The 21,595-nt window shown below is 35.0% G+C and overlaps 4 protein-coding genes, 1 long non-coding RNA gene, 1 other non-coding gene and 1 pseudogene across 6 annotated transcripts; 2 read left to right on the forward strand and 5 right to left on the reverse strand.

Annotated features, from left to right (window-relative positions):
- On the reverse strand, nucleotides 1-764 carry LOC111829545. Its single transcript, XM_023778827.1, has 2 exons — nucleotides 671-764; nucleotides 1-596 (listed from the first exon to the last, which is right to left on the reverse strand). Exons 1-2 carry the CDS (start codon nucleotides 762-764, stop codon nucleotides 1-3), a joined length of 690 nt encoding a protein of 229 aa, XP_023634595.1.
- Nucleotides 765-778: 14 nt separating this feature from the next.
- LOC111829546 lies at nucleotides 779-2,548 on the reverse strand (annotated as a pseudogene).
- A 780-nt stretch (nucleotides 2,549-3,328) lies between these two features.
- LOC111829548 lies at nucleotides 3,329-4,186 on the reverse strand. The gene has a single exon (XM_023778838.1). The coding sequence runs from the start codon at nucleotides 4,184-4,186 to the stop codon at nucleotides 3,329-3,331; it is 858 nt and encodes a 285-aa protein (XP_023634606.1).
- A 5,199-nt stretch (nucleotides 4,187-9,385) lies between these two features.
- LOC17874581 (protein GLUTAMINE DUMPER 6) lies at nucleotides 9,386-9,739 on the reverse strand. Its single transcript, XM_006279401.1, has one exon. The coding sequence runs from the start codon at nucleotides 9,737-9,739 to the stop codon at nucleotides 9,386-9,388; it is 354 nt and encodes a 117-aa protein (XP_006279463.1).
- Nucleotides 9,740-17,452: 7,713 nt separating this feature from the next.
- Nucleotides 17,453-18,326, forward strand: LOC111829574. The gene is made up of 2 exons (XR_002832941.1): nucleotides 17,453-17,642; nucleotides 18,010-18,326. It is a non-coding gene; the product is annotated as an uncharacterized LOC111829574 (long non-coding RNA).
- Nucleotides 18,327-20,136: 1,810 nt separating this feature from the next.
- LOC111829549 (vacuolar protein-sorting protein BRO1-like) lies at nucleotides 20,137-20,553 on the reverse strand. Its single transcript, XM_023778852.1, has one exon. It carries the CDS (start codon nucleotides 20,551-20,553, stop codon nucleotides 20,137-20,139), a length of 417 nt encoding a protein of 138 aa, XP_023634620.1.
- Nucleotides 20,554-20,779: 226 nt separating this feature from the next.
- Nucleotides 20,780-20,883, forward strand: LOC111829576. The gene has a single exon (XR_002832943.1). It is a non-coding gene; the product is annotated as a small nucleolar RNA R71 (small nucleolar RNA).
- The last annotated feature ends 712 nt before the right edge of the window (nucleotides 20,884-21,595 follow it).

A 21,595-nucleotide genomic window follows, 5' to 3' on the forward strand; every position in this document is an offset into this window, starting at 1 on the left:
TCATAAGAGACAAGATAAAGGGACCTGAATACCCCATCTATGAAGTCTATCCCGAATATAGAGCCTCTTCTTAGCAGTAACCCAACAAGTGAAAGTGTGTTCTGGGATTTGGTGTTTAAACCAGACAGCATCATGCCAAGGAACAGAAGGACCATCCAGATGGAGAAGTTGCCAGGTTAAAAAAGTGGAGAAGATGTTTGAAGGAGCATGATGGTCGGGTTTCCAAAGATAGACATCATCATGCTGGCAGTCAATCAACATCTCAACCATCACAGGATTCCTACTTCTAGTGGAAGTGATCCACCATTGACGACCTCTAATGGCATCTCGAACCACAGCATTGACCGGAAAGCCTATGATTTGAGGAGCATTTGGCCCCACCAAAAGTAATAATGGTCTCAAAACAGTCCAGTTGTCATGCCAAAAGCTAGCCGTGACCTCTGAGCCAACTTCACAAATGATGAAGGGTCTCACAATATCTCTAAGCTTACATAATTTACTCCAAATCCAGCTACCATGAGAGACCGGATTTAGATCCCAAAAGTTCCTGTTACGAATCACATTGATCCTCATCCAAGAAATCCAAAGAGAATCTGCTGTTGAGAACAGAAGCCAGATAAGCTTTAATCCAAAAATTTGTTCTAAAAGACTAATCTTTTAAGCCCCAAACCTCCAGTCTCCTTAGAAGAGCAAACAATGTCCCATGAAACCTTAGCACCTCGTGCAGAATTAGGAGAGCATTTCCAGAGGAACCCACTGCACATTTGTTCTAACTTGGCTAGGCACTGGTGTGGTAAGATAAAGATGGAGCACCTTCAACCAGTTCTAAGGCCAGCAAAATATTTTTATATAATAAACGCCCCTTGATGAATCCCACCTGGTTATTTTGAATGCTTAAGATATAAACAACTTAAGCCTGGCCGAGATGAGACGAGTAATAACCTTGTATATCTTCTTATAGCAATCCACTGGTCTAAAATGGTGCAATTGATCCACCCCCATGAACTTGGGGATAAGAGTGAAGGCAGTTGAGTTGAACCTTTTTAGCAAGTGACCAGCTATAAAGAACTCCTGAATAGCCAAAATCGCGCTCAGCTTCACAATTGACCATCTTCCCAGAAGAACTCGAAAGGGAAACCATCTGGCCCCGGGGCCTTGTCTTGGCATGCTAAATATAGTGGAAGTGATTTCTTGCTCTGTAGGAATGGCTGTAATTTTCTGCGCTAAATTACTGTCACATCTGAAAGGGTCCAGTGCCTTGATTTGATCCACCGAGAAAGGAGCAACAGATAGATCCTCAGATCCCAAAAGATGGGCATAGTAAGAAACTAAGAAAAAATTATCTGTTTTATTTGATCCACGTTCTTAATGCGGACATCATTTCACCTCACAGATAGGAGATCAAAATTTAGCTTGATGAATTAAAATGGCTTTTATGGAAGAACGTTGTATTGGCATCTCCATCTTTTAGCCATATGATTCTTAACTTTTGCCTGAAAAAGGTTTCAAGAGCACTAGAGAAAAAGTTCCATTTCTTCCTCGCCATAAACTCTTCTCTAAAAAGAGGAACATAGGGAGAAGAGAGGAGGCGAATTTGAATGGATTCCAGATCTTGAAGAGCCTCGGCAGAACGTTGTTGGAGATTCCCAAAACCTTGCCTATTAAGAAGCCTACAAGCTCCTTTTGCTGCCTTAAGTTTCTCACCAAGAGTAAACATACAGGATCCAACCTGAGTCTGCATCTCCCAAGCAGCCAGCAAACAGTTCAAATAGGTGTGATGAGTGACCAGAAAAGAGACGTATTTGAAGTTCTTCTTAGCCCTAGCCGGGAGGTTTTGAATCCTAACAATACAAGGAGAATGGTCTGAATCTTCTGAAGGATCAAAAACTGCCATAGCACTAGGGAAGACATCCAACTAAGAGGCATTAACCATTGCTCTCTCGAGTTTCCTGATGGTGGGGCTCTCTGATTGATGATTATACCAAGTAAAGAACACTCCCCTGCTAGGTAAGTCAGAAAGGTCATTGGCATTAACACAATCTTGGAAATCATTGATCCCTCTCAAGGAGAGAGTAGTCTAAGTGATCGAAAAATGTTCATTCACTTCATCAATTTGGTTATAATCTCCTAATAAGACCCAAGGAGTATTCTTCAAGAGAGTTGATGAAGATAGCTCTGAGATTTCCTCCCATAAGGCCCTTCGCTCAATCTTTGTGTTTTTTCAATAAAGAAAAGCAGCCACAAAATATTGATCTAAAGATGGGAGCTTTATGCTGGCAATAATAAGTTGTTCCGTCCTTTTGAAAACCAAGACCGAAACTGACGGATCCCACACAGTCCAAATTCTGCCAAAGGAAGAGCAGCAGTAATTGCTGTCCATTCTCCAAGTTGGAAGGATAGAGGACAAAACTGAAGTAGCATTTGCCTTAGCCACATGTGTCTCCAAAAGTCACCCCACCAAAAAATGATTAGAAGCAATCCTGGTTCTCATATACCGCTGTCGAGAATGGATATTAAAGCCTCTTATATTATACAAAAAAATCAACATTGAACACAAAAATTTGTACGAGGGACTTCCTTGAGTGAGGAACACAAAAGCCTTTGATCTTTGTTGCTTATGCCAAATCTTTTGGAGTTTTTTCCTAGTTTTCTTTGACATAACATCCCAGCCAGTAGGGAGAGGGAATGCATCAGCCTGAAAATAATCTCAACTGGATCGGAAGAGTCAGAAAGGGGAAGAAAACGGTTCATAGCACGAGTCTCCTTTGCTGAGAATTCCTTACGAGGGCGAATAGGCTTCTTCATAGGCGAAGGAAGAGGCTGCACAACGACTTGTTCAGACAGATTCTTCTCATTTTCTTTTAAGGAAGATTTAGAGGAATCCTTAACAATCCATTCAGGCTTCTGGCGAACAAAATGATCGATGAGCTGGCCAGGATTCGCCTGAACACCACTTGAGTGATCAACCGAAGGAGTGCTGGTGGATCGCTTTTTGGATCGAGATCTCCTTCTCCTAGAGTTCTTAATTGGGAGTACAGTACGCGGAACTGAGAGCACCTTAACCCCAGAAGAATAAGAAGAAGGTAGAGTCACTGTGGGATGAGAAATAACCTTAGAACCTGAAGGCTTGTCCTTCTTAAACGGAAGTTTTTCTCCAGAGGTTTTGGGCACCTACTTAGAATATGGCCGTAGCTTCCACAATTAAAACACTTCGGAGGTGACCGAGGATAGTCCACTTCAATCCTTGCAGTATTGCCTTCAACAGAAGAGGAGAGTGGAGATTTATAATCACAATCACCTTTGTAAATCCAATGTTAATAGGGTCCAACTAGGACTTCTTAGTTTGAAGAGGCTTTCCAATGCCGCTAGCTATAACACTAAATCCCTCTAAGGAATAAAGCCGAGGCGGAATTCTTTTAAGAACTGTCGAAGTAGGAGCTGTGCTGAGCTCTTCCAATACTAGCGGACCTTCTGAAGACCAAGGGTAAACCATGCACACGCAGTTTCCCGCTTGCCAGAAACCAATGTCCGCTACCCATTGACGAGTGGTGGAAAAAGGGATGAAAATCATGGCCGTTGTTTCTGTAATGATGGGAATAGTTATGTTCCCATATCTACCCCAAATCGGATTAAGATTAGAGAAAACCCGCGGAAGGTGAGGGCATAATCCGTGAAATTGAGCCACAAGGTGCCGCTTCCACATTTCTGCCGTTTTCAAGAGCACAAAAGGAGGATTTAAAATAACAAGAGTTCCATCCTCTAAGAAGGAAGGAGGGTTCATATGTTTCAAATTATGTAGAGAGTTTTTAAACTTGGTTGCCCAAGGAGATTCCCTTGGAGGCTGACTAGTCTCGGCAGCGGTAGAAGTCCCCAGTCGAGCAGGAGTTGAGGCATCATCGATCGTTTTTTGAGTCGGAGAAGAGTTATTCGGAAAAGAAGAAGCCGGAACCTCTAGTGCCATAGCAATTTTTTTGGGTACAGTGGGGGAGATCTCAGACACAGACGAACCCAAGAGGACCTGAATCTTCTCAAGAGCAGGAGGCGCATAAGGAGCATCCTTAGCCTCAACCGACTTTGAAGACCCAGTAGTAACGGAGGACGAGCTGATTACAGGCGGCGATGCCGACCCAACGGGAGTGGAGGGAAGGAATCCCTTTATCTTAACAAGAGGTAAATCAAGAACCATATATTCGGAGGGGGTGACTGAGCGACAATATCAGGCGGAGGAGCCGCGGGAACACTAGACACAGACCCTGAGGTAGAGGACAAGAAACAAGCAAACTTGGCAGAGGTGGCCAGAGGGAAGGGGCAAGCCAAAATCGAAGACCGCTTCCTCTTTGCCATAGAGAAACCCACCGGCCGGCAAGATGCCAGTGGCCAGAGGCGGATTAGGGTTTAAAAAAAAACCAGCCGAGACAAATCGCACTTCTGTTGCACTAGGGGAGAGAGAAAGAAAGAAAGACGCTAATTGAAAGTTTTTTAAGACTCAAACTTTGACAAGAAGAAAACTTTATATTACTTTATATTGATCAATGGTGTTTTTACAATGAGTGTAATGATCAGCTTATATAAGGCTGAGTACAACGTTCTAATATCTAAACAAAGAAATAAGATATGAGATCAAAAACTAGTCGTTGGAGTCTTTATGGTGGAATCCTTGGCCAAAGAGGTGATATATGATTGGGCTTGTATCTGGACGGTTTTGGGGGATATGTTGAGTGTCTTGGGAGCTTCTTGATGTTAGTAAGAGCCTTAAACACGCACACAAACAAAGAAGGAAGGAGCCGTTGTGTATTGATGCCAAACGGGAACAAATATTGGAAGTAGAGCTTAGACTTGATCCACCTGATCAAGTGTGGTGTGGTGCATCCTAGAGGTTGTAATGAAGCCTCTAAGTGATATGAAAACTCTCCAGGCCTCCATGCGAATATTTGGAATGAACCATTTAAGGAAGCATCCATGTTAAGCTCCATAAAGATCATGTGAGATGAGGTGCACCAACTCTTGTCTGGTATGGGCCTTGAATGGTTTAAAATGTCTTCTAGGCTCTAACTCAAATTTCAATACACACCATTACGTGGTACCAGAAAACATTCATTGACTTCATCTGGTCTGCTACTATTTCAGGTCCGTCAGCATGTACTTCAGCTAGTACGTAAAGATGTATCATCGTTGAATCAGTTGCTTGGTAAATGATTTCTCCTGAACCATTAGTCTTCATAGGGTTAATTTGCTGGTGCATAATTAACCCTATGCCTTGAGCTTGTTCAGTACTCCATATAGGCAAGCATTCTCCAAAATGCTCCATGTGAACCGGTTTGGTGTGTGGACTGGTTTCCTCCCTGTTTATTCTGGTTTCGATGTCTGCATCAGATCCCATACCTAGCAATATGAAAACCATGAATCTATCCCCTCCATCTAAATCTAGAAGCCACAAAATCCTTTGAACAAAATGTTTTTCAACTAGTCCGATGGAAACCACAACGGCGGATCCAGAGGTTGATGCCTCAGACAAGCACTCTTTTACCAGAACCCACAGTGGTCATCAAATATCCCATGGATCTACCATAAACCACCAAGGCAGAACAGCGAAATCCACCTGTTCTCCACCAACTTCCGTCGAAGCCGCAACGACTAGTTGAACGGATGAGCCAAGAAGAAGCTCTTATACAACCGCCAGCGTCTTCAACCATGCTCATGCGCAACAGATCTTTCCACTGCCCGACCGGAGCCACCGCTACATCAATAAAGAAGACAGCACATCATCGCTATCGAAGAAAGGTTTTAGCCAATCACTGAAACTCAAATTTTGCCAACCGGTGGCCACCAAGAAACAAGAGGAGCAAGAAGTAACACAATCACCAAACAAGGTCAGAGGCGGTGCTCCCCACTTAGATCTATTATGGCGGCTAGGATTGTGAAGAAGAGACGAGAGAGTTTTTTATTTGTGTGTTAGACTTGCAGTGTTGATGTTTGTCTCAATACTTTAAAAGGATATTTATTTGGGTTTGGAATTATAAATTAGATACTTCCTAAGCAGATTATATTATTTCCATATTTAGTTTCAGATTTCTGAATATTTCTCTAACTAATTTTAAAATAAATAGAAATCTCTTTTCACATTGATTTGATCTTATTTTTAATTTATTAAAATATATAATATAAATGTATTAATAAAAATTAAACTTTTAAAAATATGTTACAATTTAATTTTTCAAAACATATATATATCACTCAATTGCAAAGAAAATATTATTATAAATTTATTAAGGGTAAAATCTTATTAAAATAAAGTGTGGATATCTAAAACGGGTTGTTTAAATTTCTTGGTCAAATCTAAGCGAGTTGGTTAAATATTTTCATGAAATTTTATAGGGAGATTTGCATAACTAACCTTTATTATGATACCCTTTTCTAAAAGTACCCTATCTAGGTGTTCATTTTCAAAAATACCTTTTTCAATGTACAAAATGACTAAATTACCCTCCTTTATTATACCCATGATGAAAAAAGGAATATTCTTTCCAACAAAAAGAATATTCCTTCCGAAAAATTTCCCGCCAAATTTCCCCGCTAAAAATTTTCGGCAAAAAATTTCCCGCCAAAAATTTTCGGCAAAAGTTTTCCCGCCAAAAAATTCCGACAAAAGATTTTCCCGCCAAAAAATTTCAGCCAAAATTTTTCCGCAATTTCTTAAAAAAACCTTGTAAATATTTATAAATCCCTTAAAAATCCTTTAAAAACCCTTGTAAATCTTTTAAAAGTCATCCAAAACCTTTCAAAACTTGAGTAAACCTTTTAAAACCATTGTAAATCATTTTATAACATTTATAAACACTTGTAAATCCCTTTAAACCACTTATAACCGTGATAAATCATTTAATAAAAACTTTTGTGAACTTCTAAAACCCGTTAAAAACCCTTGTAAATCCTTAAAACCCATTTTAAAGAACTTGTAATACCTTTAAAAACTTTTGTAAACCATTCAAAAACCTTTGTAAACTTCTAAACCCCTTTAAAACTTCTTGTAAATCCTTTAAAACTATTTTTAAATCTTTGTATGCCTTTAAATATACTTTTAAATCCTTTTAAAAACACTTGTAAATCTTTTTAAAAAGCCTTTAAAAATCCTTGTAAATTTTTAACATCCTTTAAAAATTCTTGTAAATCCTTTTAAAATTGTTATAAACTTATAAAAACTTTTAAAAACCATTGTAAATCATTTAAAAACCTTTGTAGGCTTCTAAAACTCTTTAAAAACCATTACAAATCTTTTAAAAACCATTTAAAAACTCTTGTAAATCCCTTTAAAACCCCTTGTAAACGCTTTAAAAGACCCTTTAAAAACATTTGGCGGGAAAATTTTGAAAAAATATTTTTTTTGCGGAAATTTTTTGGCGGGAAAATTTTCTGGGAAAACTTTTTGGCGGGAAATTTTTGGGGGGGAAATTTTTGGAAGGAATATTCCTTCCTTTGGGAAAGAATATTCTTTCAAATAGGGGTAAAATAGACATTAAAAATTAAGAGAGGGCAAAAATAAAAATGGTAAAAAAAATGGTATTTTGAAAAGAGGGTATTATAAAAAGGTTATTGGTATCAATTTCTCAATTTTATATTATATTTAATTGATAGAAAATGTGTAAGACATACCACATCGTTTAAGTATTTTGAACGATGGTTTTAAATTATTATAAATATGGCTAGTATGCTTCTTACTATGAATGAGCATGTCGTTTAATTTATCAGGCGTTCAATTTTAAAAAAATAATTTGGATTATCAAAGTTATTTATTTGACCATATAAACTTCTAAAAAGTTTCAATATGTTATAATGTAAAATCTTCTAATATATAAAATTATAGAACACATAAAATATTAGAAATATTTTTTTGAAGACATAGATGCAATTTTGCAATGGCTCATATTATGATACACACCACTTAAATTTTACAACTAAATATTTTGTGAAAGAAAATTTTACCTAAATATGATTTCAAATTATATGCAAATTTTTTCATTTTTAGGGATCTTAAAAAACAGAACTAAATCAAAATTTGACAATGTACATACAGATTCTTATTAACAAAATATACTATTCAAATATTGATTAAATAAAATATATAAGACAAATAAGTCTTACCGATAAACTATATTATGTATCAAACTATGTAAATTACAAGTAATTCACGGGGTATTATGTTAAACTCACGATTATATAATGATGGAGTAATAAATAATTTTTTTATGAATGCAATCCGTTACAGGCTGGTCCTTCGAAACATTTATTGTGAGTATGTAATTTTTATGAATACACTTCTTTTATAATTTTTATGTATATTCCTCTTTCTACTACAAGAATGGTTAAGCTGAATTATTTATCGAAAATATTCCTTCGCGTTGTTTAAATTTGGTCTATTTTTTTCCTATTGTATCAAAAAGTCATTATATTACCATTTATCTGCGTTTTTTTACTATTTTATTTGAACTCTTTACACAAAATATATGATTTATTGTAATCGATTGTACTGCAATAAAATCAAAATGTAACATATTTAATCCGTTAAAAGTCGTACGTATATGTAAAATATTCCTCTGCTAGCGCGGGTCGGATCCTAATTATAGATTAATAGTTGATTACTCCATCTTAAAACTTCTTATATAGTGTTACTAATCAAATCTAATTAAATATAAAAACCTATATGCATAAGCAGCATAAATAAAGTGATCACATCAAAAGATTATGGCGACCACTTAAGAGCCGCACAGTGCTAAAGTAATAAATTCCACTTTGGACCGTCCATTTTTTTTGCGTTTTCAACCCGCGGCGTCCACCAATAGCTGCCAATCAATGTGAAAGTTATCAAATCCATCATTTTATTTTTTCTTATAGTTTTTTAGTTCAAACCCCCCACTTTAAAATTTTAAAACACGTCTTTAATACATTACTAATGCGTATGTATTCACATATGTATATTGTTGTTGGGATTTATTTTTCTCACCTAAAAGTGAGTTTTTCATCAGCAATTTTTTTTATATCTAATTGGTACTTTTGATAGTGTTATTGACGACGTTTTGAAATATAAAAATAAGAAAAAGTGATCATCTACTTCGTAAGCAAAGATCAAAAGATATTTTTTGAATCATGCAATATGTATGATCACATAATAATAAATTTAAGATTTTACAATAGACAGAAATAATTCATAAACCTTCGATAGTATAATTCGAAAAAAAAAACAAAAAAACATGGAAATCAATAACACAAAACTTCAAATTCCAACATCCTATAAAAACTTGTCGACTGTTACAAAATTGCCTATAGTTATTACAAAAGTAGAAATCTCTTATTCTTTTTAATGGCAATAGAAAGAAAAATATGTTAATAATTAGGATGATGATGAGACGACAATAACATTGTCACAGTTACAAAGATAAATAGAAGACGGCGGAGGGATCACCACCGGAACAGCCAAGCAAGTAGGTTTGTCATCTCCGGCCAAAATGACGACGATCTTAGGTAAGTACTCTCCTGTAATAGTCTTAGCTTCCTTGTCAACGACGTTATCTTCTTGATCGATAGGATTGTTATTGCTAGAAGAAGAAGAAGAAGAAGGAGTCTTTTGGTGTGTGCAGACCAATGAGAGTAATGCCAAAGCTATAAGCAAAACAAGCAAAAAGAGACCACCAAAGAGATATGGTACTGGTGTCTTCCAGATTTCTACTTTTGGTGTCGTCCTCATTGTTTTTTTTGTAAGTCTCTTTCTTCTTTGTGTTGTAAGTGTAAAATATGAAATTTTTAGTTTAGGGTATTGAACAATTTATAGTGGAAAGCTTGTATGAAATTATTATATACTTTCAAGATTTATAGTTCAAAGTGAATTAAGAAGATTCCTTGTGCCTTCAGATATTCCTTCTCCTTTGTTAACTATTATTTTGTTGTGAACTGTTCTTGAATATGTCATGACGACATTTACTTTTAGTTCTTAACTTTCTTTTTTTTCCCTTTCGACACATGGACATTTAAAAACATGGTATACATGCAAATGTTTTTTTCTTTCTTTAAAATGTGTATATGTAAACACACAGTAGCTTTGGATTTTTGAATGGGTTAGTTAAGTTTTAGTACCCAGTTGACTCAAAAATTAAGAATATAACACTCATATATGTATAATTAGTTCTCTCTCATCAACTTGTATAAGTGGACAAAAATATCATTTCGCATCTAACAAATTATTTAGCGGTATAATGATTTAAGTATCAATGATACTGTTCATCAAATACATAAGTAAAATCATGTTATAAGTTAGATGAATAACTATTGAATTACCATGATAACAATATATATATATACATAGAAGTTTATAAATATATCGTGTTAAATTGTTTTGTATCGCGATAATTTACGATTTATGTGATAAATTTACAGTTACCGTGTTAACTCATTTACTATACCATATACAAAAAATAATGAATGTCAATAATAGCAATAACATGTTAAGTAATATTATATAGAGCAATTCTTGGGTTCATCCCTATTCTGAACAATTTTTGTTCACCTCTTATTACTATAAACCCTAACCACTATTTTGTCAACCTAAACCAAAATTATATTTTGTTTAATTACATGTTAATAATCTGTTATCATGTAAACCCAAACCCAGACCCAAACCAAAATTTTAAACATGTTAATAATCTGTTATCGTGGAAATTTATTAACCCAAACCACTATTTTGTCAACCCAAACAAAAATTATATTTCGTTTATTTACAAAATCTAAACCCTAACCACTATTTGTCAACCCAAACCGAAATATATATTTTTTAATTAAAAAATCTAATCCCTAACCAATATTTTGTCAACCCAAACCAAAATATAATTTTTTTAATTACAAAATCTAAACCTTAACCAATATTTTGTCAACCCAAACCAAAATATACGTTCGTTTAATTACAAAATCGAAACTCTAACCACATCTTTATAAACTTAATATGCTAAATAAATTCTAGTGTTAAACTTAATATGCTAATTAATTTATTAACAATATAAATGATATTGTATCGCGATAAAATTATAAGTTATATGGCAAATTTGAAATCATTCTGATAAATCATTTATTATCGTGTTGAATCATTGTAAATTTTAAAAATAGATAACGTATAAATGTTGGATTAAAATTTTTATAATTTATTATGTTATCTCGCTAAACGATTTGTTACCATATATAGGAGTATTTTTGTCCAGCTAAAATAACTATGAGAGAGAACTAATTTTAAAAACATTAATGTCAAATACTTAATTTTTCATTTATTTGAGTACATAGAGTGCTATTTCCCTTTTTGAATTTACGAAATTGTTTTTCTGAAACTATTAAGTTGTACTCCCAAAAGAAATAAAAAAAAACCACGAGCAATCGATTGAAGATGCTTTTATGTAGAAATTCTTATTATTTTGAAAACCATTTTTTTTACATTTCAACTCAATTTTGTTAATAATTGAAAGATTATAGGCTTATAGCTTGAAGTTTTGATTTTAAGTCCCAGATTTAGATATTTTAATAATCTTTCAAGTAATATTTTGAATGGGTTTTTTAAAGTACAGGCTCTGTTTTTATTACTATTTATGTAAAAGAATACCTAAATCTAAAGCTTACAAGATTTAAACCCTAAAACTTACGTGAAGTGACTTTAGTCTAGGGCAAATGATAAGTCCACTGATAGACAGTCACCATCACATCAGGGATCGAATTCTCTACATATTTGTAGAGATTAGGCTAATGGCCGGCCAGTTGTGCCCCAATATTATTGACCCAAAAAAAACTCTAAAACTTAGAAGACTAGAACATAAAGGTTTTAATTAGATTAGCATTAAAGAAGGGATAATAGTCTCGATAGAGATAGAAGTTTCATAGGAAGTGATCAAAGAACATAAAACATAAAAATCGAGCGATTTTATTTACATAAAATGAGAAAGAAGACCAGTAATGGTAAGGTTTTGGAAAAACTAGTTAGGATTCAAGTGTTGTTAAGTTTGTTAGCCAAGTTTTAAACTGATTAATAAAAATATTACTACGAATAAATCCTAAACTCCTATGAGTACTGTATATAATTAAGATGTTTGGGTAACCTGAACCAAACCTTTCACCCACAAGACTAAGTGTATGAGATTTGAATTCTCATCGAACCAATTATTTTAGGTTGGTTAGATTCAGGTGTTTGGGTTTAGATTTATGTCCATGGCAACCCCTTAATTTCCACTCTTTTCCTGTGTCAGAGCAAATTCAAAAGAGATATATCTAGATCATCCTTTCTGTCTCGAACTGAATCAATCTACACCTTGTACTGCCAAATAAAAGACCCGAAAAAACCTCCTAAAAATGTTTCTTCAAACTGTCGTTGAAACCCAAATCAAACAAATTTATGTGTGTTTATAGGTGGTGGATCTAAATACTAGTTTCACTGAGACATAACATATTATATAAGAAAGAATTACTTAGATGGACTACATTATACGTGTATTGACGGAAACCATCCAAAACTTTTTTTTATCCTTAAATGTTTTTTAATTACCAGCGTGCCCTTTTTACACGTTACCGGAAAAAACTAATTACGAAAAATGCTACTGCCACGTCAGTCAAAAAGGCGCGTGCCACCAATAACTCAGCCATAATGTACGTTACGGCTGAGTTATATCACGTTATGGCTGAGTTATGAGACAACGGCTGAGTTTCGGGTCAACGGTTGACTTACAATCATAACTCAACCAACAGTTACGACTGACTTATAAAAATCTGGTTGAGTTATGAGAAAACGGCTAATAACTCAGCCGCCGTTACGGCTGAGTTATAGTCCGATGGTTGAGTTATCAGAAGTTTGGCTGAGTTATGTTATCGACACGGCTGACTTAACTTTCTCCGGTTGGCTGAGTTATCGACAACGGCTGACTTATCAAATGTCGTTACGGCTGACTTATGTTTCAGAGACATAACTCAGTCGTAATTGGCTGACTTAACGGAAAACTCAACCATGTTACGGCTGACTTATAGACAAAAGATTTATTGCTAATATAGCCTCCAGTTACGGCTGACTTATTTTACGTTACGGCTGACTTATTGACGTTACGGCTGAATTTGGCATCTTAAAAAACATTTTAGTAATTACTTAAATATTTTTCATGTTGTGGTTGATTTAATTTGTGTTGATGGCTGATTTGTTTTGGCTGAGTTTGAAATTTATTTGATGGCTGACTTACGACTTCAAATGCACAATTACACGTCAGCATAAGTCAGCAGAAACGAGGGAAATACGAAAGGTCCCCCATTAGCTCGTGTTTTTTCGTACACTCTGTTCTTCATTTTCTGTTCTTCACTTCATTTTCACTTCTGTTCTTCATTTATGTTCTTCATTTTCGTTGATGGATCTGGTTCTAGTAATTGTTGTTTATGGTAATTGGGTAAAAACCACAAATATGTATTTTAAAGCCGACGATAGAGGGTGTAGAGTTGTGCAGATAGATGTTGAAAGAACACACGAAAAGCCTGTGAAGTTGGTTCTCGATAACTACAGATTGAATGAGTTGAGCCATCATGTAACAATGAGCTACATGTTATCGTTACAATAATTCAGCAAAACCTCGAAATGGTCTGTGTAAGTCAACCATGACGCTGGCATAACTCAGCCAAACCACAAATTTATTTACGTTAAGTCAGCTATGTCGTTGGCATAACTCGGCCAAACCTCGAATTATTCTACAATAAGTCAACCATGTCGTGTGTATAACTCGGCCAAACCTCAAATATGGTAGATGTGAATATTTGATGCACTCATGTAATAAAAACACTTTAATAATATGTAGTTAACACTTTTATTAACTTTCCATAAAAATCATGAAATTCGCTCAGGTTTGTACCTTTTAAAACTTATCCAACAAAACGATAAACCCCAAACCCTATACTTATGTTCTATTCCTACACAGTTGATCAAATATAGAATGTAAAATAGCTGTTATTTATTTTTGTTATTTGTATTATAATATATTTAATCTCTACATTATTATAACCAGTGCTAATGTTAACATTCAAGTGTCCCTTTAAATTGAAGTTATAGTCATTAGTCAACCTTGAAAAGTAAATAACTCAGCTGTGACGTATTATTCTATATTCAGACACAAAACTTTGAAATATTTTGTTTAGAAAATTTGAATTCAAATTTTGAATTATTTTGAATATATTTTCTTAAACATAATACTTTATGACTTTATTATGCATATGCGTGTGAATATGTGTACGTAATTATTGTTGATCTTTCCCAAAAACCACTTTTTGTAATCTCGAGAATGTATATCACAACTCATCCGTAACGTAGCATAACTCAGCCGCAAAGTAGCATAACTCAGCCGTGACGTATTATTGTATATTTAGACAAAAAACTTTAAATTATTTTGAATATTTTGTTTTTAAAATTTGAATTCAAATTTTGAATTATTTTGAATAATTTTTTAAAAACATAATACTCTATGACTTTATTATGCGTCTGCGTGTGAATATGTGTACGTAATTATTGTTGGTCTTTCCCGAAAAACACTTTTTTGTAATCTCGAGAAAGTATATCATAACTCAGCCGTAATGTAGCATAAGTCAGCCGTAATGTACCATAACTCAGCTGTAATGTAGCATAACTCAGCCACAATGCGGCATAACTTAGACAAAAAGTTGAAAACGACGTTTCGTATTTCCCTTTTGTTTTTTCGTCGGAAAACAAAAAGTCTCCAGCCAAGTTGAAACGAAAGGCGATTGCAATGACGACGAGAGAGAGAGAGAGAGAGAGACTCGTCGGTATGAGTCGAAGCGGACAAAAGAGATGAGAGAGAAAGAAGCGGCGAGAATTAGGGTTCTTCGCCGGAATCGCCGAGGTAGAGATATTTTTTCCTGTACGTGAACAATTAAAAAAAAACCACAACTCAGCCATAACTTACAATAAGTAATAATATAACTCAGCCGTAATGTACCATAACTCACCCGCAATGTGTCATAACTCAACCGTAAACGACGTTTCGTATTTCCCTGTTTTTTGTCGGAAAACGAAAAGTCTCCATCCAAGTTGAGAAGAAATGCGACAACAATAACGACGAGAAAGAGAGAGACACACTGATAATAGAATAAGCGGCCAGAAGAAACGAGAAAGAAAAGCGGCGAGAGTTAGGGTTATTCGTTGGCTTCGAGAGAGAAAAAACTGTTTTTTTTTGTTTGTGAATAGTGATGAAAATGTTCAGTTTCTTCCTCTTTTATCATTAAAGACAGAATAATGATGTATCAATTTTATGTATGACGTGGCATGTCGAGACTGACGTGTCAATTTTTAAATGAAAACAGAACAAGCGTGTTTATTGTAATTACACCAATCTCACTAAACATTTAAGAAATAAAAAAAAATGTGGCTGTTTAAGGAATAAACTTATTTTTATGGTATATCTAAGTAATTCTCCCTATTATATAATGTAACTTTTTATTGCATTAGAACGTAGAGGAAAAATAAATAAACGAAATCAGGAATAAGAAAAGGACAATGTGGACTTGATCGTATATTTAATGTGGTCGGCTGAAAAATTCTTGGGTTCACCCCTAGGAGTGAACCCATCTCATTCACCCCCTCTAAGCTAACCAATCAAAATATAATAATGTGCCATGTCATTTTTTATTTAAAAAATAAATCAAAATTAAAATCATAAAATAAAACAAATTAAGGAAACAAATTCTGTAGAATTTTTATTTAGGAAATTTTATTTGGTTTGGGTTTATAAAATAATGGTTAGGGTTTAGATTTTATAAATAGATGAATTTATTTTTTGGTTTGGGTTTATAAATAGTGGTTACGGTTTATATTTTCTAAATAAACAAAATTATATTTCGGTTTGGGTTGATAAAATAGTGGTTAGGGTTTAGATTTTGTAATGAAACGAAATTATATTTTGGTTTGGGTTGACAAAATAGTGGTTAGGGTTTAGATTTTGTAATTAAACAAGTTTATATTTTGGTTTGGGTTCATAAATTAGTACTTTAGGGTTTAGATTTTATAAATAAACTAAATTATATTTAAGTTTATGTTAATAATATAGTGGTTAGAATTTAAAGTTTGTAATTAATAAGATAAATTATTTTAATTTATTTAATTAGATGACATGGCTAATTTTGATTGGTTAGCTTAGAGGGGGTGAATAAGATAGGTTCACCCCTAGGGGTGAACCCAAGAATTATTCTGGTCGGCTGGATACGTGCAGAGATTTCACTATCTGAGCTGCTAGCCAATTTCAAGTAAACCCAATGGAAATATATTTATTTATTCGTCTATGGGGACGATTAACAAAAGTTAGTGTATTCTTCTTTGGTGTTAGTATATAGTGATAAGTTTGTTTAAAATATTTATGAAATTGTTTAATCATATGTAACATGTGTGATGGTTAAAATGGCTATAGTGTCCAAAATTGTAAAAGTCATATGACTCAAAACTGCCCATACTAGTAACGATGTAGAAATTACATGTTTAAAATGTTCAAAAATACTAACCATGTACTTATATTATTTGCATGTTTGAAACATTTTTAATTTGGTATGAAAGACAAGCCGACGACAAATAGCATAGTAGAAATTTCATATCCAAATCATTACGAAATGACAAAAGTTTAAGTTTACGATGTTAGTCAATTTTCGTCAGCTTCAAGTAGTCGAGTTTAAACCAATCTACTAAACAAAATCTAGCTTACAAGAAAAAACATTTATTGTATAAATATAAAGTAATGATTATTATAAGTTTACAATGTCTACCACCAATTAAAGGTGATACAGAAATGCATTTCCACTTGGGTATGATTGCAAGTAGGATTAGTTAGTGGGAACGTATATGCAAACACTCACAAAATCTATCTTTGCATCATCACATATGAATAAGTCACGAAAACTTAAGTGTGCTGATTAGATTTTATTAGTAGTTCTACGTTTGGCTTAAGTGAAATATTTCTGCTTTCTGCTTAACTTAATTGGCTTCCTGACGTATTCCGAGGGTTTGACTGGTTTAACTAACCTAACAAAAAATCCGTACCAGCAATCAAACAAATTACCGAGTAAACTAATAGAAGATAAACTAATATTCCAACAAATTATGAAAACAATAACTAAGTAACTAGCATCCTAAGCAAATGTTTTAAGAGCAAACACAACAGGGGATTTAATAGGAGGTTCTCTATGTTTTGGCCAAAAAATTAAATGAATTAATGTCATAATTAGAGAGAACCGCCTCTCTATTGAGAGTCTTTTGGTGGTTGAAGAGGCGATGACGTGGCAGAATGTGAGTGGCGGTTGTGTAAAATATATAAATAAATAAAAAAACTGAAAAGCCAAAAAATTTTCTTTTGTTTCGTGACTCTTCTCTCTTCTTTTTTTTTCTCTCTCTCTCTCTCTTTCTCTCTCTCTCTCTCTCTCGTCGATAAACACAAAAAATCGAAACTGTGTTCGATCCGTTGTAAGCGATGCTTTGACGCCGGAGAATGGTGTTCTTTTTGGCGAATCGACGAGACCTTCGACGCGTGGTTCAACGGTTCATCGGATTGGTACAAACGAAGTGTTTGGGTGAGTGAATCGAATCAACAAAACTGGTAAATTTTTTTATAAGATTGGTTTAATAGTGTCATGAATTGATAAATTAATCGTTTGTATTGAATAAATTTGATGAAATCGATTAGGGCTCATGTCGATTCGGGAATTAGGATTTCGGAAAATTTGGGGATCTTTAATTTAGTGTTTGAACTCAATTTGCATCACTACCCGGTTATAGCACAAATTAGGGTGTCTCGTTATGAATTGGGGATTTGGTATACCAACTGCACTAGATTCTTCAAATATGTATTTATATCTAACTTTGTATTGTCTTATAGTATTTTCAACTTTGTATTGTCTTTATGTGTAAGTTTAAGTCACAATCAATTCAAGAAGTTCAATGGTTGTTTTGTTGCGGTGCTGCAGGCACACGATGAGGTAGTACAAGAAGGTGTGAAGGTGGATAGAGTGGGTGAGGCGTTTGTGGTTGAGATGTGGAAGAAACTACCGAACTCTCTTCTCAGGACGTGACTGCTACTACAAGCTCTTGTAGAATGGTGACTGCTACTTTTTGACATCTTCACATTATTTGATCATCATTCATCACTGGAAAGAGTTCATAGAGAAGAGTTTTATAATCATGTGATGATTGTTTATTATTGATACTAATTTTGTATTAGCATCATTTTATTATTGATACTAATTTTGTATCTTTTATTTAATTGATTTTTTATTTTGTATCATTTTATTAGTGACACTAATAAAAAATAGTAAATACAACGATTGTTTATTGATGTAAATATATAGATTTGTATCAATTTTTTTTAAATGATACAAACCAATATATATTTATGTTAATTTATTGAATCAATACTAAATAGTCTATATTTGTCTCATTTATGCATAAATGATTTATAATACTATTGCTTAATTATTGTATGCTTTTTGTTTTCATATTTGCTTTTACGTAATGTAATGTTTTTTTAAAGTCATATTTATTTAAGAAGTAATAAAATGCAATTATTAAAAAAATTAAATTAAATTTTTTTTAAAAAAGGTTCTTACCATTGTAACATAATAAATTTAAAAACCCTATCACAAACTGTTCATCTCAATTTTTTTAAAATTTATATTAAAAAATTTGCAAAGAACCCACAATGGGTCTCTCCCATTGTGGATGGTCTAACATCAATTATTTCAGGAACCAACATCTTAACAAAACATTCATAACACTAACGAATGCCTGTAATATCCTCCTTCTCATTGCCATAATCCCCGAGTTATATTTTGCTTTTACCTGCACAACAACAAAGAGATGTGTACATATTACCAACAATATTTAGTGACGCAATCCTCCCATTTACTAGACTATACAAAAGCGAAAACAGAATCACAAACAATAACAACCGTACTAGGCAACAAGACAAATACATCAGCCGCCTGCTGTGAAATGGTATCGATTGGCACTCTCCTGACGCTAGTCGACACCACCCGATACCTGAAACATGTCGGTATCGATTGGCACCTTTCCCTCATCTCGGCAGCCACATGAAACCCACATCCACGAGGATAACCCTTGGTATCGATGGCTTGTTGAGGCTCATCATCCATCTCCAAAAAAATGAAGTCAGTTGGTACTTCTACTTCACCAATCTTTATTGGGAGATCTTCCAACAAGCCATATGGAACCCTAACCGTTCTGTCTGCCAAGATGAGGGATAGGTTGCACGATTTGTATTGTGTAAAACCTAACCTTCTAGTCACAGAGAAAGGCATGAGACTAAGTGACGCTCCTAGGTCACAGAGAGACCTACTGAAAGATAGTGGACCTATTGTGCAAGGCAAAGTAAATGAACCAGGATCTTCTAGCTTCTTTGGGATAACCTCTTTATGGACAATGGCACAACACTCATGGTTAAGTGATTTTACTCTCTCATCTTCCTCAGCTTTCTCCTCAGCATCTTTAATTATTTCCTTCTTATCTTGAATCCTCCCCAATAGGCCCTCTTTCAGGATTTTATTGTAAGACGGAATCTTTGCATGAGTATCTACCAAATCTTTTGTTAGTTGAGTCCCTTCGAGTGTGTCGAACAGCCCTCAATACTTGTCCATTACTTTATTCTTGAATCTTTCAGGGAATGGTAATGGAGGCGTGTAGGGTGGAGAAATGTAACGTGGTTCCTTACTCTTTGGAACATCATATTTTACCACGGCTGGTTGATCATGATCGACTTTGATTTGTTGTGTGGGATCTTCATTTGGAGCAAAATCCTCCCCATCTAGATCCTCACTGTCCTCAGTGATATCCATAGAGTCTTTTGTAGTAGGTAACTCTCTTAAGGTGATGGCATGGGCTGTTGCAAACTCTTTGGGGTTGTGGATGGCTTTCCTTGAGAGTTGGCCTGAAGAAATAGATGTATTCTTGCTTTCCAGGTGAAGCATTTTAGAGGTCAAAGCTTCAATCTTGAGATTGAGAGCATTGTATGTGCAGTCCATCTTATTATTCATCTATGCAAATTTCTTAGCATACTCTATCGATCCACTTGTCTGTCCTTATAATAGCTGTTGCGGCATGTTTTTCATGTCTTGATCTTGTGCCTGAGGTAGCGGAGCTTGTTGAGGTTGGAATCCTGGTGGTGGTCCAGTTGGAGCTTGGTAACCTTGCTGAAATTGTTGTTTGGGCACATAACCTTGGTTGTAAGGCACAAATGACTTGTTTTGCCCATGCTGCTGTGGTGGAGGTGGATATACTTCATCTTGTGGATTTGCAACAATGGTGCTTCTATAAGACAGATTGGGGTTTTGCTTATAGGAGTTGTATCTTGTGTTGTATCCACCTTGATTCTGGACATAGCTTATCTCCTTAGAATGTTTTCCCTCCCTATCTGGAATCTGGAAAGGGTCTTCTTTAGAGACGAAATGGACATTCCTTTGCTGGCTCATCAAGAGTCTGTCCAACTTATCATTCATAGCTTTCATCTCCTTCTTCTATTTCTCATCAAGATCTGTGCTTGCCCTGATGGTTCTGTCATAGTCTTCATTGTAGTTGCCATCAGATTGGGCTAGGTTCTCAACAAGCTCCCAACCATCGTCGACGTCCTTGTTCAGAAAGTTGCCATTGCTGGAAGTGTCAAGTAACATCCTGATCTTTGGGAGAACGCCCCGGTAGAGAGTACTGAAGAGTGACTCTTTGTTGAAGCCATGGTGGGAGCACTGACACTGATAACTTTTGAAGCGCTCCCAGGCTTTACAGAGTGTTTCACCATTCTTCTGAGTGAACCCAGAAATCTTGTTGCGCAGACGTGCAGTTCTGGAGTTTGAGAAAAACTTGGCAAGAAATGACTGCTTGCATTGTTCCCAGGAGGTGATAGATCCATGAGGTAGAGTTTTCTCCCATTGATGCGCTTTTTCACCCAGAGAGAATGGAAAGAGTCGGAGCTTAAAACCATCGTCACTGACACCATTGATCTTTGTGAGACTGCATAGGCGATCAAACTCGTCAAGGTGATCTAGGGGATCCTCCATAGGCAGGCTATGGAATTTGTTGCCCTGGACCATGGAGATCAGACTACTCTTGATCTCAAAGTTGTTGTTCTGCACAGCTGGGGGCACTATACCTGGACGATGGGTAATGGGTATGGTTGCGTGGAGCATTGATACTAGGATTTTCTATCAATTACCCTAGAGTACTATCATGTCATTGCAGTACAATAGGTATCAATCCAATCAGGTGTGATGCTAGCAATTGCATGGAGCATTGATACTAGAATTTTACGTTTTTAGTGATCCTAAGCGAACATGTTAAACATGCGATAAATGTAAGGCTGTAAAACATAGACTACCATGCATAAGCTAAAACGTAACGATTATTGATACTGGTAAGAAAATAGAGCAGAACAAGTAAATAACAAGAGAATTAAACAGAAAGCACAAATGGATAGAAGATCCTGAGGATGATGTTATTGATGTAGGTGGAGTATGCTAATCTACTTCGAGTGTTTATCAAACTGCA

Source organism: Capsella rubella, unplaced genomic scaffold, assembly GCF_000375325.1.
Source record: "Capsella rubella cultivar Monte Gargano unplaced genomic scaffold, Caprub1_0 scaffold_9, whole genome shotgun sequence".
Lineage (NCBI taxonomy): Eukaryota > Viridiplantae > Streptophyta > Magnoliopsida > Brassicales > Brassicaceae > Capsella > Capsella rubella.